Genomic DNA, 18,323 nt, shown 5'->3' with positions numbered 1-18,323 from the left:
TTGTAGAAGCTCATCCTCCTACTGACGTGTTTCAGAGATTCACCCGAGTGAAATGTTTCTATTTGTAAACTAGTAGTTTTGTGTTACCACAGAAGCATACAATTAAAATAGCCAATCAGCTAGTTGTGAGGCCGGAGTCGGTGTCTTGCATTGTAGTTATTGAACTAAGTGTGGAAGAACTCGGTGCAATAATAGAGGAACCAACTAGAATTTGGTACTTTGATCTAGTCTTTGAGTCCCTCTGCCTTCTTCGGAAGGCTCTGGTTGTCTGAGACGGCCCGCAGGGAATGCTTTATCTTCAACCACTTGGGCACACACCCTGGGCATGGGCTCTTTTTAGTTATTCTTTTATAGACCTCCCAGTCTGGTTGCATTAGGACCCCCAGGACTGGGTGGCCTTAGAGATAGCAGCCCACAGTTTCCAAGTGGTTGGTGTTCAGGTATAACAGTTTGTCTTTTTAAGGGGCATCTGGTGATTGCGGTAAAAGAGAGGGTAAGCAATGCTTGTGAGGTTTGAGAAAGCCTTCATATTCCTGGTTTGTTTTTTTTGGTTTTTTTTTTTTTTCATACTTTTAGTGTTGTTTTTTTTATTATGCTTAATGTTATTTCCATTCTATAAAAACATTGCAACTGCTTTCTTGTAATTATAGGGGGAGTTATACATTTTTAATGGAGTTTAATGTTTTTTCCATACAAATATACAGAGCCATTTTTTTCCTCAGGCTATGAACATTACTCTCATTTGAATCAATACATTTCAACTGTTAAATATGTCAGAGTGTCTGTTTTAGCAAAGAAATGCCACCTTTTGGAGCCATAAAATACAGTGAATTGAAAGCTGACACCTAATATATTTTTCATTGGATACAGATGTTCAATGCAAAACTCATTCTTTCAGCTTTCATAAAAGGGAACAGAACTAAAATACTTCAGTTTAGTGTACAATATGCAGTGACCAAACTGCTAGTGCAATTCAGCATTTAAAATAATATAAACATATTGTTAAATAGCAGAAGATAGAAGAATTTTTCCATGCCTGTGTGAAGAGAAAATACCTCTAAATAGGTTTTAGGTTTTTTAATGCTTGACCAGTGAAGTAATAAATCTAGAAATCACAGGACAGAATAGATATGTAGAATATGATTTTTCTTCTACCTGTGTGAAAAATTATGCTTTTCAAAATAAAATAAAAATCTTGAGTAGCTTAAACATATTTGAAATAATTTTTTTAGAAGAAAATAAGTCTACTGTAAAACGCAATACTCTATTAAAAATAAAGCAGTTCCTATAACATTGTCATTCTTAAAATTTAGCTCTCTAATGGCTTTACACCTCTTGCAAAAATGCTGATGGGGGCAAATGGGAAATTATGTAGGCTAGAATGGTGATGAAGGCTTCTGAGGTGCTGAGATGTTCAATTTTTGTATCTGTGGGCTATTATAGTTTCAGTCCTGGCTTCAGCTGAGCTAGAGGCACTGCTAAAATATTGTCCGTTATGCACAAGCTACCACTGAATGTCTGCAGTGCTGCTACTGCTCTTTTGCCTGGAGAAGTCATTTAGGTATACAGGAGCTATAAAGTGGGCTATATGGCAGAGAGAATTAAGGGGGAATACAAAAGGGAAAAAAACTTCACATTAAACAGATATTTCTGAAGTAGAAATGTGTTAGAAAAACCAAGTTTAACTTCAACCAACAATACAAGTCTGCTGTTGTATCTGAAGATGGTTTGCTGCAAAGATCTTTATCTTAGTCTTTGATTTTTAACTGATCAAACTGAAAAGACTCACAATTTTTTGCCCAAAGGATGCTTAAGTATCTAACGGTTTTCAGGCAAGGGCCTAGAGAAGTCAACTTTCCTTTAGCATTTTTGTAATCATATTGCTTTATAATACTGCTGTCTTCAGTGTTATAGGTGACATTGACTGTCAGATTACAATGTACCAGCAATATATTACAGAAGTACAATATTAATTTTTTTATTATCTGCTTCATTTTTGTTACTTTTGAGTGTTAGTTTCCTGCTCTCTTCTGAGTGAAAAGGTATAGAAAAGCTTTACTTGTTTTTTTTAAATCTACTTTTCCTAGGGTTTTTTTTTGATGAAAAACGTTTTGAACCTGTTCTAATCAGATTAATGTTTTCAGTTTCCAGACATCTCATGGAGAATAGATTTCCCCAAACTAACTAGAAAAACAAAACAAAAGAAGTGGTTTAGTCAGGCAGCTGCTTGTTGGTCAAAAATCTGTGGCAAAAACCCTGACCAGCAGTGGGCAGACCTGTACCTGTTGTTCTGCTTGCAAACAAGCTGGTTTTGAGTAGCAGGAGTGGATCTGGATGGGCTGAGGGATCACTCTCACTTCAGTTCTTAAAGTTTGGATGTTTTTTTCCCCTCCTTTTTTTTTTTTTTTTTTTTTTTTTTTCCCCTCAGGGTAACCTATTGTTACTGGTGATTGCTGTGTAGAGCCTATGGAGAATGAGTTGATAGTGTTATTCCTGTTTCCAAATTCCCATATGTAAATATCACCAAAAGTAAATAAATCGTGTCTTAATAGGAAGAGCAGGAATTAGTCCTTGATGCTTTCCTGGTATTAGAAGTGAAGAGAGCTGAAAAATACAGCTGCTGGTCAAAAAGGTGTCCAAAGAGAAGGCAAATTTTCCAGTAGAAATGTGAAATGGAAAACCTGGAATAAGAAATAGGAATATTTTTACCTGGAAATGATGTTAAGATCCTGGAAGTTTAGTCTAGGGTGTAGATGATTCCCTTCTCATCTGACCTGTCCAGCCTGGTCAGAATGCACATCTCATCATGGGACTCGTGATCTCCTCCGCCCGGAGGATGCAATTACTGTGTAATGGAAGGTCGTCTGGTCTGCTGTAGTCAGGGAGGACGATCTGTGGCAGCTGAAGTACAGTGTCATCTAACATGATAAAAATTGGCATGTTTTGAAATGTTTTGAGTATTTTGGCTTTGTTCTTTGGGTGAAAATTTTAATCTGTGGCGGGTAGATACATAACATGAAATTTCACTCTCGCCCCTTTTTTTTTTTTTTTTTTTTTTTTTAATGTCCCTAACTTTACTTCGAAAAAGCTCTTTCACAGGAGCGTTGCAGTCACTGTACTATCTTGTCAACTTCTTGCAGGATCAAGTCTTAAAGTCTTTTTTAAAAAATACAGTCCGTCCTTTCTTGACATGGTTTTCTACTTCTGTTACAAAATAAGCTGCAGTAGTGTTAGCAACTCTTACGCTATAGCTACCCACGCACACCGGTGTAAACCATTTGCCTGCTGTACTCTGTCTTTTAAAACACTATGTAAAAAGCACTGGAATTTCATAAGCAAAATGAGATACGTGAAGTCTGATATGCTAGAATTATTTTTTCAAATAGCACGTAACTTCACAAAGCAAGCATATTATCTTTGAATAATTTGCTGTATGTCTACCAGTAAAGTAGTAGTGAGGTTATTCACTAGATAGTCTAAGTAATGCAAGTTTTTCAGTGAAAGCATATTTCAAATTGTTGTCAAGATTTCTATTGATTTCTCGTGTTACGCAGATGCAGTCTATACTATTGCACACTTTCTGCCATGTTAACTTTCTGTTTGCTGTTCAGGTAGAGAAATAACAGCAGAAACCTTTATGGAGAAATTGGATAACGGTGCCTTGCTTTGTCGGTTAGCTGAGACCCTGCAGGAGAAATTTAAAGAAAACAGCTTTGATGCAAACAAGCCTGGCAAAGTAAGTGTCGGTCAATGTTCTAGCATGTGTTATCGGTATCTGAGGTATCTGACTGTTTTGGTACTGAACTTTTTTGTCCAGTTAAGAGACTTCATTTGTGGAGGCTCTGTAAATGGGCAGGGAGGTAATTGCTCTGTGTAGAAAAATTACAATATAAAATAGGGGGAATTGATACTACTTGGGTAATTATTAAGGTAACTATGAGAGGCAGTTAATAAAACAATGACTTCTAGTATGTGGAGGATAAGACAGAACAAGATCTCGCAGTGTGATGTGGTAGCTAATAGAGAAAATCTGATCCTTGTATTTATTTGCAAGGGGAATATTAAGTAGCTGTGGGAGGTGCCTTTTCCTCCATAAACAGCTCTAGGGAGGCCAATAATAAAATTCTATAGCTAGTTTTGGTGCCTTGAGTTTAAAGGTCCTTTTGGTGTGCTGGAAGGGGTTCAGTAAAGAGTTGCAGGAATGATGTGGAAAATGTGAACCCTCAGAACATACTGAAGAGCTTTGCAAAGATCAGGTTAAGATCTTGCTTGACTGCAACCTCCCTTTAATTGAACTTATTTTCATAGGACGGTCTTATTGGGAGAAATTCAAGAGTGCAGCAAGTTTCTTTCTGGGAGAAGTTAAATTAAGTGCTTGACACATTAATGCATTTACTGTGAAACTGTTTTTATTTTTTGTATTGAATTCAGATACCTCTTCCTTGAAAGCTGAAACGGGCAAATACACAGCGGGTAAAAAAGGGCCCAAGAGCAGAAATCACATAATGCATCTTCTATTCTTGATGTTTTCATAACTAGTCTATAGCAGAAGTTATGGCACGGCATAAATTTTATCGGCAGTTCTGAGAACTGACAGCCTTGTGTCAGCTGCAGCTGCATAAGTTGTTGTTCTTGGTTCCAAGCTCATAATGGTTGTTGCAGAAGAAATTGTCTGGACTAAGGCAGGCTTTATTTATTTAATTAATTATTTTTAACCTTCTGTGGGTTGAGGCGGGGCAGGGGGCTATGCAGGGAGGTGGTGTTTGCTTGCTTTGCTTTTTTTTTTTTCCCTAAAGAAAAAGGAAGAGATAGCTGGGAAGGAAGATAAGTAAAGTAGAGAAAGAAGGAATCCTACCTCCACAAAGGAGGAAAAGACAGCTGGATCTCATATTTCATATTTCAAATTATTATCAGGGTTTGGTTAGTGGAAGTACTGGATGACTTCCGAGTTCCTCCTTGTAATATGGTCCAGCTTGTCTTCACCTGAGGGGTGGCCTGTTAGTGTCATGGTAGCTCCCAAGTTGAGGAAACACTTATGGCAGTCTTTTTCGATTAAGCCTAGGAACTAGCTAGGCAGAAAGAAGGGTTACTTGTTGTTTTGGTTTTTTTCCCCTTAACAAACAAAAACCCAAACCAACAAAAGGTACCATTATTGACCAAAAACTACTAAAAGGTTCAGTGAATACCCTAAAGGTAGAGTTGGCTACATAGTTCTAAAACATTCTCTTTTCATATCTTGCCCGGCTGGCATACTAGAAAATCAAATCACAAAGTGTAAAGCATTTTTTTACAGACTGACATCTCAGAAAGCCATGTCTGTTTAATATAAAGTTATCAGGAAAAATAATAGTCATAAATTCTACTACAAAGTTGTAGTGAATATTCAAAAATTCAAATAATATGTTTTTCTTAGATATCTAACTACTGCTTTGGGGGGTTTTGGTTGGTTTGTTGGTTTGTTTGGTTGGTTTGGGGTTTTTTGTATCATCAGACTTTTGCCTGATGGTGGCTCATTTAGAGGAAGCTACCATTTGGAAAGATAACCCAGAAATGTACCAATGTTTGGTACTTCAGTGCTTTGCCACTGAAAAGAGGTAGACCTCCTTTCTTGTATTAACTTCCCCAGCTGAGAATATGGCCTTCCTTCCTTCAGTTAGCTGATCCCCTTTTTTTGAACCTAAGTTACATTAGAAGCCAATTAGACATTTGTAATCCCATATGTTGTAATTACTTAGCTTTCTTGGTCTTTTATTTGTCAAACTGGTATAACAGGCAATGCAATTAAAGTGAAAACATTCTTCTCCGCTGCTATTTTCTTAATGTATGTTATTTCATACTTGGTATAGTAAGAATTCAAAAAAATGGCAGAGTAATAGATTTGTGTCATTGTAGACTATTAGGGAGCTATTAATCCTTTCAGATTTTAATTCCCTGTGTAGCAGTCCTAGGCAATAGGACTAGTCTATACATTGGAAAATCTAACTTGTGGTTCCAAGGAAATTTATAAGAAGATTATACTGTATGAAATTTAGCATAGTAAGAATTCCACAATCCTCCCCTGAATCATTATTATGCACTCTGTTAATAATACATGTGGAATTTTGAAGCCATTTGGCCATTTCTCTGTGCACAGGAAAACAGAAAACGTTATGGTCTTTCACCCGGGTGCCCTGGTGACTTCACTGGCAGCTGGAAGAAGCTGCTGACTTCTGTAGAGTTCAGCCTCTATCGAAATAGATAACATACTTTTCTATCCATATATGTAACTTGTAATTTTTTTAGATAGAAGCAGACTGATATAAAATGAGTGGCTGCCAGAAGGATCAGCTTGCAGGGAGCACCAGGTTGCAGCTGAGTGAGGGAGACAGGATAAGGCTATAGATAATAGGGAGTGTGTGTGTGTGTGTGTGTAATCTTACTAAGTCCCTCCACAAGCTTGAAGATTTGGTCTGTTTTTGTAAGTGAAGTTTTACCTTGTATGTGAACTACTTCCTGGATGGCAAAACTCCATAAAATATTTTGGTCTTAGAGGAAGATGATAATCCTGCTCTGCTTGATATGTACTACTGATCATGAATTCACTTGTACAGCTCTTTGGGGCTGTCCGGCCAGTTTAGCAGCTATAGCAACACATGTAGGAAGACATTAAAAACTAATATTGCATACGCTGACTCATCAGTTGTTTGCTGTAATTCCATAAGCTCACATTGCAATACTGTACAGAATGGCAGAGGTTAAATCCTATTGCTTCTGGGTTAACTGCTTGTGCAATACGTTTCTAGTTGCTGTCAGTTTTGCAGTTTGTTTCTTAACAGAACTGTATCATTCCCTTTCTTATTAGGGAGGACTGAACTTTCTTCAGCTTTCAAGGACCCCCTAGGTCAACATCAGCCTTTTTGAGTGTGGAATAAATCGGGAAAGCATAAACCAAAGAAGTTGTGCATCCCCAAATACCGTGTTTTCCAAATCTGGAAGGAAGATGGTGGTTTTGATACAAACACTTCCTTTTTGTGTCATGTGGAGACACTCGTGGATGCTGGGGACGTTTTCAAAAGGTTTAGGAAACTACTGGGTAATATGACCTGGGAATACAGCTTTAAGAAACTGAAAAGCAGATTAAAAGGTGTGTGGTGCAAAAGTGAAGTCTTCTTTCCTCAAGAGTCAGTATGAAGGAGTAACTTTTTATGAGTGAAGGAGATGAGTGGAGTAGCTTTTTATGAGTGACAGAGTAGGTTAGGGTTCTTCAGCGCTGAAAGAGGTAGCATGGGGGCATATGATGGAACCTGCAAAATCAAAAATGGCACAGTAGGTGTTAATTCTTTTCTATACAAAAACTATGGGATGTCGAATGAAACTAGTAGAAGCCAAACAAAAGGGGGTCCTTGTTTACGAACCTGTTGGAAATTTCTTGCCAATGAGTGTTAAAGTTTACCTGGGTTCAAGAAAACACTGAATAATGTAATGGAAGAGAAGGCTGAACACACAGGAACCCCATCTAGAATCATAGAATCATTTAGGTTGGAAAAGACCTTCGAGATCATCGAGTCCAACCATCATCCATGCTCACTAAACCATGTTATGGAGTACCTCATCTATGCGCTTTTTGAATACCTCCAGGGATGGTGACTCAGCCACTTTACTGGGCAGCCTATTCCAATGTTTGACAACCCTCTCAGTAAAGAAATTTTTCCTGATGTCCAGCCTATCTAGATGAGGAAGTCCCCATAGCTGAAAGTGGTTGGACCTTGAGAAGGTATTGGGAGGTATAACATGTTTGCTGTGGTCTTAGTCTTCCCTAGATACTTACGGCCAGTCTGCATCTGGGTGAGATGAACCTTTAGCTGACCTGGTAGGGTCACTTTTATGTTCTGTGCATTTTTGCTTCTTGGGGCTGAATACTTTGCTGGTTGTGCAGGTGGACATGGGCAAATCTATCCTTTCACAAGGGTCAAACTCCAAAGAAATTATTTTAAATTAAATTTGTACTTTTTGTTTCTGTATAAAGGTGCCACTTTAGGACTGAATCCCTGCAGCTAAAAATAGCACGTGAGTCATGCTCTGCTTTGGTATCTGTTATCCAGGGGAGCAAAAGGTGATTGAGAGCACTGGAGTTTGGCAGCCTCTGGTGCCTTTTACGCTGTCTCTGCTCATTGCCCTCCTCAGCTTAATGCCATAATAAGCACTTTTGGATATCAGAATAGATACTCTGAATGTGTCCTGCACAAGTCTAGCTCCCTAACATTGTGGTGTTTGATTTGTTAATCATTCAGTAATAAGTTATTAAAAGCATTTCAGTTTCTAAAGATGAAGCATTTAACAATTGTTCATTTGCAAACCCCAGAAGACAATATTCTTCATTGTTAAGTAGCTAAATGATGCTTTAAAATCTGTTGATTCTGAAAACATTGATGTTGTGCCTTATCCTTTGCTTCAGACAGACAAAACGTTGAGTTTTAAATGAAAATGGAAATTTTAAACAGGGAGGGCAGTATTAGACTGGTGTGACTGTATGATATTTTTAAAGAAGTCATTTTTTCCCCTTTTTGGAGATTTACAGTCATAAATAAGTCTAATAATGTACATTTTTGTAAATGACAAGGAGATGACTGATATCGATCTTAATAAATGTTCAAGATTTGTATGGTAGTAAGTTGTTGGAACTACCTGTGCTGCTGCTGCTAATGATCTACTGTCTAGAAACTACAGACTTATTATTATAGCAGGAGTTATTCCGTAAAAGTGATTCATGTCACAGGATGCCATTTTGTAATTTTCTCCCATTGGCTTGGATTTCATCTCCATGCTCTCCTGGCAGTATTTTACTTTTCCTGTCAGATAGTTAATTTGAGAATTTCACAGCTGTACAAACAAATTCTGAGCATCAAGTCGTGTGCAGTATGCACATAGCCTACATTTGCTTGGGCTTAGTTTAGTAAGCCCATTAATTAAGATTTTAAAATAAGCATAAATAAATTGTGTTAATAGTTATCACCATTTTAATAGGCAGGGCATAGTAATCTGCCCACCATCCTTGAAGCTGCCTATATATTTATGAACATTCCACTGGAAACAGTGTTTTCATGGCAAATGAATGAGAACAGGTTGAAGCTGAATAATCCTTTTTCTCTGAGTTCTCAGAGGTTAATCAGATAAATCTCAGCTCAAATCTCTCTTAGAAATACTTTTGAATAATGAATCGGAATCTAAAATTCAATGTCATTTTCAGGAAGCCAGGATCTAGATTAGATTTGGCCTATAAAAGAAATAGAAGTACAAAATAAATCCAGATGCAAATATTTCTTAAGTCCTAGAATGTTTAATTCAAATATGCATTTAATTTTATTCTTCCAATGGGAGCTGATTTAATAACACTAAACTGAATGTGCGCTGAAATAAAGCTGTTGTGTAGAAAACAACAAGTAAACTTTGTCCTTGGATGTGCACGTGCACTTCCATTGAAACTGTCTATGAAACAGTAATTTCTGCACACATGCATTCGTGTATTTCGTAACATTAAGAGATTCTGTCCACATCTCACCCATAGTCCTAGTATCTGAAGTGTATTTTGCAGTTGTTCCATATTCAAAGGTTTCGCTTGCCCCTGGGAAATGTACTTAACGGATCTGATACTTGGTGGGTGTAGATCACTGTGACAGCATTGGCTTCTCAGAGTCATGCGGGTTTGTGTAAGGTAAGATTTTTGGCCTAGTGAGAGCCCTCTGAGAGTCACATTATGCATTTTGAGAGTTACAATTAAGAGATCTAAATTGCTATTTGGGATGCAAGTGTTTTGACCTTAATTACGTTCTAATATTGAAGTTGGATCTCGGAGGCGAAACAATTCAGCAGTTTCACAACTGAAAACTCACAGTTTGTTTTAAATTTCAAGATGTTTATGTTTCTAAAGAGAATTACATATATCTGTGGAAGTAGAGGCAGAATCCTGTAAACTAAAGGACTTGAAAAGCCAGGGAATTGATCTGAATTCTGTCAATATTGAAAGAAGGGGCTGGTGGCAAAAGAACAAGATTATAAACTGGAGGCCAAGTTAATTTCCCATCTCAGCTGTAAGCTTATTGTTTGCTTTTGGGAGAATACATCTCCCTACTTTCATTTTCCACATCTGTAACCTGGGAATGCTGTTCACTGTACAATAGTGGCTTGATTTGTGAACATTGTAAAGTGCTTTGAGCACTTTGAGTATTGCTGCCCCATTTGGTGAGCCATGATTAGTATTAGGTAGTTCCCATTATGAAAACAAGTTGTTATTTGACTCTGCTCATTTATAGGAAACATGGAAACTCATGGTTCTCTAAATATAGATAGGAGACAGACCTTTGCTTGTGAATCTACTGCTTCAAAGAGCTTTGTGTCTGCTCTGCAATGGAGCCGCAAGCAAATGTAGGGAACCTAGTCCTCTTAAAGTAGAGAATCTGGACCAATGGTTTAGGATTTGACCAATCTCCTGAACCGGTGAGAGTTGGGGTTAAATAACAGCTCTGGGATTGCTCTAACAATTTATAAGAAAAAAAGATATTTTTCTGCTTGTTCTATCTTGTCAGTCATTCCTTTGCATAAAGGGAATTATGTGAATGGAGAAATTATCAGAATCCTGGAGGTTCACGAGGAATGACAGATGCCTCTGAGTCTCCAAGGCATGCATCATTGAAGAAAGCAAAATGGCAGCAGTTTAGAAATGAGGAAATTTGTTTTTAGAAAATCTTATGTATCTTCACATTAATATATTATCACATAGGTTAAATGACAAATTAATATGCTACGGTAACCCTCATTTGTAATTAATCCAGGAAGATCCATTCGAGTCTCGGACAAGGTGAGACACTTGTACAGATACTGTAACGTTAAATTGTTATTTTTGTTTACAGAAGACCATACACATCTGACAAATTGTAGAAGGTGTAATAGGTCATGTTAGTATATTTTCCCTTAAACTGGTCCAATATCAAACCAGGAAGAGAACGAGGAAAATATTTAATAATTTCCCGAGGCAGCTAGCTTGGCTGGTGGACAGGAGGCAGGCTGTGCTTGGCATAATTCAAAGACTCAGTAGTTGGTTTAAGATCTAACTAAACCTGACAACAATAGTAAAGACCACAGTATTTTTGAAGGGCTCTTAAAAGTGAGGAGGCTAGTAAAAAATCCTTTGGGCTAGATATTATAGTTTATAAAATCAACACTGAAGCTCTTTGAGCTTCCCTTACTGGAGTTGCCAAAAAGCGGGTGTGCATTAAAATTATTCAGGATATTAAAATGCAAAAATAGACCAAACCAGATAACTTTACTTTTCTTCTTCAAGTAGGAAAGGTCCCTAAGGTTCCCTAAGGAAATCTTCCCTCAAGTAGAAAAGGTTTCCTAAGGAAATATTCCTCTTGACAAATGATTGAGGTGCTATGCAATGAAAATCAGTGAAGTTATAATTTCCTTTCATTTGGTCTTTCTGAAACGTAATGATACTTTTTGAACGTACTGCATCAAATTATTCTCAATTAAGAATAAGATGAACAGATTCCTCAACAGAATCAGGTATGTGTGATTGCTATGAGAGCATCCATAGGTACAATAGAGAGAATTGCTTCAATGTTTTAAAGTTTGGCAAGGGTATAAATTTTCATGCCTGAAGGTGTAATTCAAATTCAAATGGAAAAGGCTAAGAATAAATTTTCTCTTTGGACAGTCTCCTCTATTTTTTTATCTGCTTTGAAGTATCTTCCTTTGAAGTGCGTGGATCTTGCTCTTCTTAGACCCTGGATGGCCAAGCTGAAAGTCAGATCTAATCAACATGGTGCTTTTATTTTTACTGTAGGCTTCAGTTTCTCAAGGTTACCTGTGTCCTGTAGATGGGATGGATTCCCAGCAAATACAGTATTCTGTAAGCTTGGTGCCTTGAGGCTGTCTGCCCGGTGTAAAGAATCCTCAGCTATAGCAGAGCCGTGTTCAGGTGGTCCCTGTAAGTTATAAATCTGACTCTCCACTTGAGAAATGCATGCATGTGGTTAGGCTATGAACAGATTCTTTGTGGTCTGGGGCAGCAATTTGCTTGTCTGCACACTTGTACTTTCTGGAGACTTTTGTTTTGCAGTAAAAGCTTGTGGAGCCAATTTCTAATCATATACAATATAGATATGGCCCTCAGTTACTAGGGAGGAAAAAAAAAAAGTAGAGCATTGTCTTTTTGTGTATTAATCTTTATAGCGGCAGACTGATGTGGATATGAGAGGAAAAGAATAATCTTGCGAAATGACTCACAAGTGCTAATCCATCTGGAAGGAATCATTTCCACAAGACTGTAAAGCTGTTTGTTAGAGAATTCCTTGTACCTTTCTCAGACATGTCAATAGCTTGCTGAGCTTATGTTCAGCTGGATTGCTACCAGGTTTCTTGCAGATACCGTAAGATTTGCCTGCAACAGGTCATGTGGACAAACTCGATGTGCCTCAGCAAATAACTCTTACAACTACAGCTTTCTGCTTGCAGGAGGGTTGCGTGGTAGGATAGAGTTCTGTTTCCCACCAGACCATAAAAGGAGATGTCTGAACAAATGTAGGATATTATGCGGTTGTCTGCTTGGCACCTTCCAGGTGAATACATTGAAGAACGTCTTATAAGCTTTTAGGTGCACTTTAAGCCATGTGTTGTGTTGTGGGCAGGGCTGCACAATCTTGGAAGGAGCATCGAGGCATCATGTCGTTCCAGATCATTCTTCCCGCTGATACTTCTTGTCCTTGGGAAAGCATGGTTCGTTCCCGTGTTTGGCTGGAGCATCATTAATCTCTGTGTGAACTGGCCTTGCTCTTGTCAGTGATTCTGAGGTAGGGATTTTCCTGCATACCCCTCCCTCTGCTCCTATTTGACATTGCAGAAATAATGAGAATTTGCATCTCAAGGTAATTGTCATGGAAAAAGCAGTGCAGATTCAAGCAGTTAGCTGCGTGTTAGCTTCTGCTTTGGAAAATATCACAATGATTCAACTGCAAATCAGGTTAAGAGGAGAACCAAACTTTGATTTCTAATGATATCATTTAACTAGAAGACGTGTCAAGTGTTTTCTAGAGATATTTAATAAACATTGTTTTTGTATGGAATACTAGTGCGTCTAAGTATTCATAAAATTTCATTCACTTCATAAAATTTGTAGTAAAACTGGAAGTTTTCGTAATACTTTTACCATTACTTCGGTCCAGGTATTGCAAATAGGGATGGCATATTTTCTGAGAGAAATATATAAACAGCCATTTTTAGATTTGCTGGATTTTGCCTCTTAAGTGAAATGCATTGTAACATTCCTATTATTTATTTTGTTAAGTCTTTAAAGAAAACTAAAAATCTTTGTAACAGATCTTTCTATGGGGCTTTTTATGTAGAGTATTAGGAATAGTCTGGAACAGAAACTTAAGATTAGGGACTTGAATGGAAATTAGCATATATTTTTAAAAGTTTGAAAAAATATAATTTAAACCAACACTCCTCAGCTTCATTGTGCAATTCTTAGGTCAAACTTAGCAGTTTTTAGGGAATGATGAAAAAGCAAGAACTACAGAATTTGGTCCATTTACGAATAGTGAGTCTTGAACTTAAAATAATGAAGCAAAATTTCTGAAAGAGTGGGAATAGTGAATATACAGCCATAAGTTGATGACTGCAATGCAGAAGGAGAAAACAGAAGTCACTTTGAGGCATAGACACCAATTTATAGATATCATAATTATGTCTAATTTGTTTATTTAAATAAAAACGTATTCCCATTTGGACTTGTATATGTAAATTGGCCCCAAATGCTTCAAGTATACAGTAAAGCTTTGTTTGCGACTTTCGAGGCTGATTTAAGGCTGGTTTGGAAATTTGGCTGTATAGATTAACATTCCAACATGTTTTTCAAATCACGGACATTTTTAAATTCTACGCCAGTTTAGAATTCCCAGGGGTCTAGCAGTTTCCTTGTGGTTTCTAATTGGAAAACTCACAGAAAATCAGATTCTTTATCATAAAGGCAAAGATGCATTTTTTTCTTAAAGATGAATGTACAGGGCTTTGGAGAATCAGATTTACCTGCGGTGATCTACATGTGAAATTCTTTCTGAATGTTTTCGGCATCTGCATAAAAATTGTATCTTTGTTAAACATCTGGAAATCGAAAAAGCGAACAGATAAAGCGTCTGAAAAAATTCTGTCTTCCTTTAGACTGCATAGATCTTTATCACAGTCTTCCTTGACACTTGGCTCGTGTTAGGTAAAGCACCATTTGGAACTAATCTTACAGAAAGGGTTGGGAACCCCCCACCCCGCCTCGCACTTCGAAAGGTCGCAAAGTGTGAGATCGATCATTGAGAGAAAAACAGGAGGAAAAGGAAGAAGAGGCGTGACTGTAATACAGCAGTATACCCAGCGTTATAATTATTACATCAAGGAATTTGAATGGCTTCTGACACTTGTTATTCAGACTGCCAGTGAAAGGTTATCCACTATAATTCCATAGATCAAAGAAATATATTGGTTATTTGAACTATATTACAGCACACTGTAAGTGAAAGTGTGGAAACATCTTTCGATATGAAATTTTAGAACCTATAATGTGTTTTGATAGACTTCAGCATTCAGACTGAAATTTTCTAAGCATTGTCCTTAGCTTGGGTTCTTCTGGAATGATTAAGGGGAAAAAGTGATTTTGAAATTTCTGAGACTAAAATGAGTTGGTTTTGCCAAAATTTAATATTTTTCATATTTAGCTTTATTTTGAGAGAATCATATCCCCTTCAAGAATGTTATGTTTGATGAGACATCACTGTGGGTTAATAAGATGCTTCTTGAAATGTGACTTATGAAAATCCACTCAGATTTGACCAGTTTATATCCCATGGAAAAATTGCTACTTATGCGTGTAGTTGCCATGTTCATTCACGTGTCATGCTATGTGACAATGAAATAGCCACAAAAAACTTACTCAGATGCAATTCTCCTGTTTTTTTCTCATTAAATTACAATATAAATGAGGGAAATTCAGAAACTAGGATTCTTCAGCTTCTTCAACTAACTCTATGTTAATTCAGCTCTGGCTTCTGTGGTTGTGATGGGGGAAAAGCTCATGATCATGTATCGAAGATAAGGTGTAATTGTCCTCGGAAAGAGGAACTATGAGAATTGCTCTATTCTGTTGTAATCGGATATTATCTAAGAAGCCTATTACGAAATGCCATTTTAAAAAATCCCCATCTAAAAGTAAGTTCTGAAAACCAGAGGTCTAAGGACAAACAAAGTACAGAGCATTTACTGAATGGGAATGAACTACTGAATCCCAGGCTTTGCCCCTTGCATTTGTTTTCAGGAACACTGCAAGGAGGTCTTTGCCATGACTTACCTTAGTGTCTCTGTCTTAATTTATCTGTTTATAAAATTTTAATAAACTACTTTTATTTTTTTATTTTGATTGCCGTCTCTCTCTTTAATGCTATTTAATGGTAGTCTCTCTCTAATGCTATTATAGCATTAGAAAAAAACCAAGCCACCTTTGATTTTTGCATTTGGTCCGCTAGTGTTTTCAGACTGTAGATAAGTAGAAGTAATGGATTTTAATTTGTGGTGCATATGTGCCTGGAGTTGGTAAATTACTTCTACAAGATCTTTCAAAGACTATTAATAAAAGTGAACTTGTCAGTAGACATAGATACGTTAGAGTTTACATCTGGAAGTTTTGAAAGCCAATTTATAGACCTACTCAAGACTTTGGAGGATAGTGACTTAATCCCATCCTCAATTACACAAATTAAGTGGGCAGGAACAAGGTCTGACATCTGTTTAAATGGGCTCTTTGTTATCAGCTTCCATTAGTTGTGCCTCACTTGCTCTCCAATGGAAGGTTCCTGGTCGTTGGTCTCTGTGTTATCCAGCTGCCCAATAGCCCGCCTCTCGTAGGGGACCTTCTGATTATGGCAGATGTCATGATTTTGCCGCCATACATTGAAATGGACATATCCCTTGGCTACATTTAAATTAGTTATTAGTCAAATAATCAAATGCGCTTAAGCTGATGAATGAAGCTTCTGCTTTGCCCATTTTTGACATTATTTACTTCTGGGTATCCCAGTTGTCTGGTGCATTGTATGTGAGTTGAATCACCTCTTGTATTCCTTGACTTTCTAATACACTGCTAGAAGTAGGAGTTGCAGTGTTTCTGTTAAATTAGTTTTTCGTAACTATTTATTAAAGCCATCTTTTTTGAAATTATAACCAATATTTTCTTCTTTTGCTGTGTGACCCGAAAGCTGTGTCAGAACGCTTAGAAGAACAAAACCATGAACAACATCTTAACTTTTAAAACTATATTGTTCTTAAATTAAGCTTATTCTCCACCTATGCTTACTCTTAAGAAGTTAAAACTAATGCTACATGGAAGAAGTGGGAGAATGTGTTCTACTTTGATACTAATAGCATGGCTAAACCATTCACTTAGCTCTGTATTTATTTTAACATTGTAGTCTGTATGTTGATGTAAAGCCTTGATGATGTTAATTATTTTTATTGGCATATCATAAATCTGTTGGGTATTCCAAAGTGATCACAAATGCTTTCTTAGAATCTAGGAAGTTGATAATGAGTGATTTTTGGCTTTTGATGATCTCTTCAGTGAATTACATAGGGTAAAAATCTGGTCAACACATGATCTTTAAACTTGAAATCCAACCTGCTATTCCATTATAATGACATCTCTCTACAGTACTTAATATGACAGTGCAAAGACTGTATTTCACTGAAGGACAACGTTGCGCCAGTTGTTAAGTGAATTGCTTAGGGGTGCTTTCTTTGTTGTAAGTGCAATGTCATTTTTCATTAATCTGGAAGCTGTTCCTGGTTCCGTGTCTGTTGAAAAGTTTGGCAATTTTTATTGATGTCTCCTAAGCCTTCAAAATTTGCATGTTGATTTTTTTGGTTTTAAAATTTTCCTGGATTTTAACTTTTATTGCGGCTTTGGGAGGGCTGGGGGGATTATATATATTTAATTTTTTTTTTAGGTTTTATTTTTTGCAGTGGGAAAAGCTTCATTTTAAATTCTACGTATGTATTTCCATAGTTAGAGTTCCTTCTATGCATTTTTGCATACGCATTTAGCACATTCTTTTGATTGTTGGTCCAGTTGTTATATTTGGAAAGTGTTCTCTCCCACAGTAAATGGGGTAGGGTGAAAACAAAACTGGGCCCACCTTGCCAAGGAGTAGTTATTTTACCTTGTATATATTACAGTTTCATTTATTTAATGTCTAGTTCATACATGTCTCTACATTATGGCTATTCACTAAACCTGAATTTTGGCACTGCAAAGCAGTCTAAGGTAAACTTAATTTTCCTTTGCTGAAATGAGTGTCTGGGACACCACTTCTGTGATTTATAAATGGAATCCGAAATATTTTAGGTTTGAGTTCCTGAAGAATTAAGAATAGCAACTGAATAAGTGATGGTTGGCTAGGGGTATTGTCACTCTGTGGTAAGGTGAATTATAACAGCTTAGTAAGAGTAAGTTCCTGTAGCTCTGAGCTTCAGTTCATGTATGTTTAACAAATTGATAAAAGACAAGGAGCGCAATCACATTGACAAAGGAGATTGTGGCAGAACTTCTCTTTTGTATTCCCTATCCTAATGAACTAATCCAGATTTTATAAGGGGGAGGGAGGCTTTTCTACGAATACCTGAGCAAAATGAGGGAAGAATTTAAGAAGGAAAAGAATAGTTCTGTGGCCGGTAGCAAAGTTAAAGGCAAAATTGTAAAAAGTTCTGAAACAGATACGTGTTCTGCCTAGCTGATATACTCACATTTCAGTGGGAATTTATGGTTACGTAACACTAAAGAACCACATGAGAAACACTGCTGCAGTCAGATACTGAAGTCTTCACAGTGTAACTTTTCCTCTTATTTTGGTTAATGTAGGTCATCAGGCGATAAAAGCAAATTTTTCCTATGAGTGCCTAGCTGACTGTAATCCTCTTCCATAACAAACAAAATTGCTAATCTTTTTCCTTTTATTCACGTGCGAGTGACAGTTCAAAAAGTTGTGAAATCACCTATTCAAAGAGGGAAGTACGATTAGGAATCTTCAAAATATGGCTTAAGTCTGCTGTTAAAAAAATGGTGTTTTGAACATGTATTTGTGGACCCTCATTTTGGAAAAAACAGTACAAGAAATACATTTTTCCATGTGATTTCAGAGCATCGGTGTAAGACAGTCCCTTTTGGGTTTAGAAGTGAACCTGACAGCATTTTTCCAGGATTGCATCATATGTTTCACTCACACTTTCACATCCTGCATTAAACCACA

General features: G+C 37.1%; 1 protein-coding gene across 7 annotated transcripts in view; it reads left to right on the top strand.

The window, feature by feature from the left end:
* The window catches only part of GAS2 (growth arrest specific 2), a 98,833-nt gene that overhangs the window by 14,874 nt on the left and 65,636 nt on the right, over positions 1–18,323 (top strand). For all 7 annotated transcript variants that reach the window (XM_030039759.2, XM_030039757.2, XM_030039762.2 and 4 more), the window contains exon 3: positions 3,612–3,736. In XM_030039759.2, the coding sequence (XP_029895619.1) occupies positions 3,612–3,736 (125 nt within the window). The remainder of the gene's footprint in view (positions 1–3,611; positions 3,737–18,323) is intronic.

Source organism: Aquila chrysaetos, chromosome 16 (genome assembly GCF_900496995.4).
Source record: "Aquila chrysaetos chrysaetos chromosome 16, bAquChr1.4, whole genome shotgun sequence".
Taxonomy (NCBI): domain Eukaryota; kingdom Metazoa; phylum Chordata; class Aves; order Accipitriformes; family Accipitridae; genus Aquila; species Aquila chrysaetos.
Note: the sequence above shows the minus strand (reverse complement) of the source record. Positions and strands in the feature narration are given on the sequence as shown.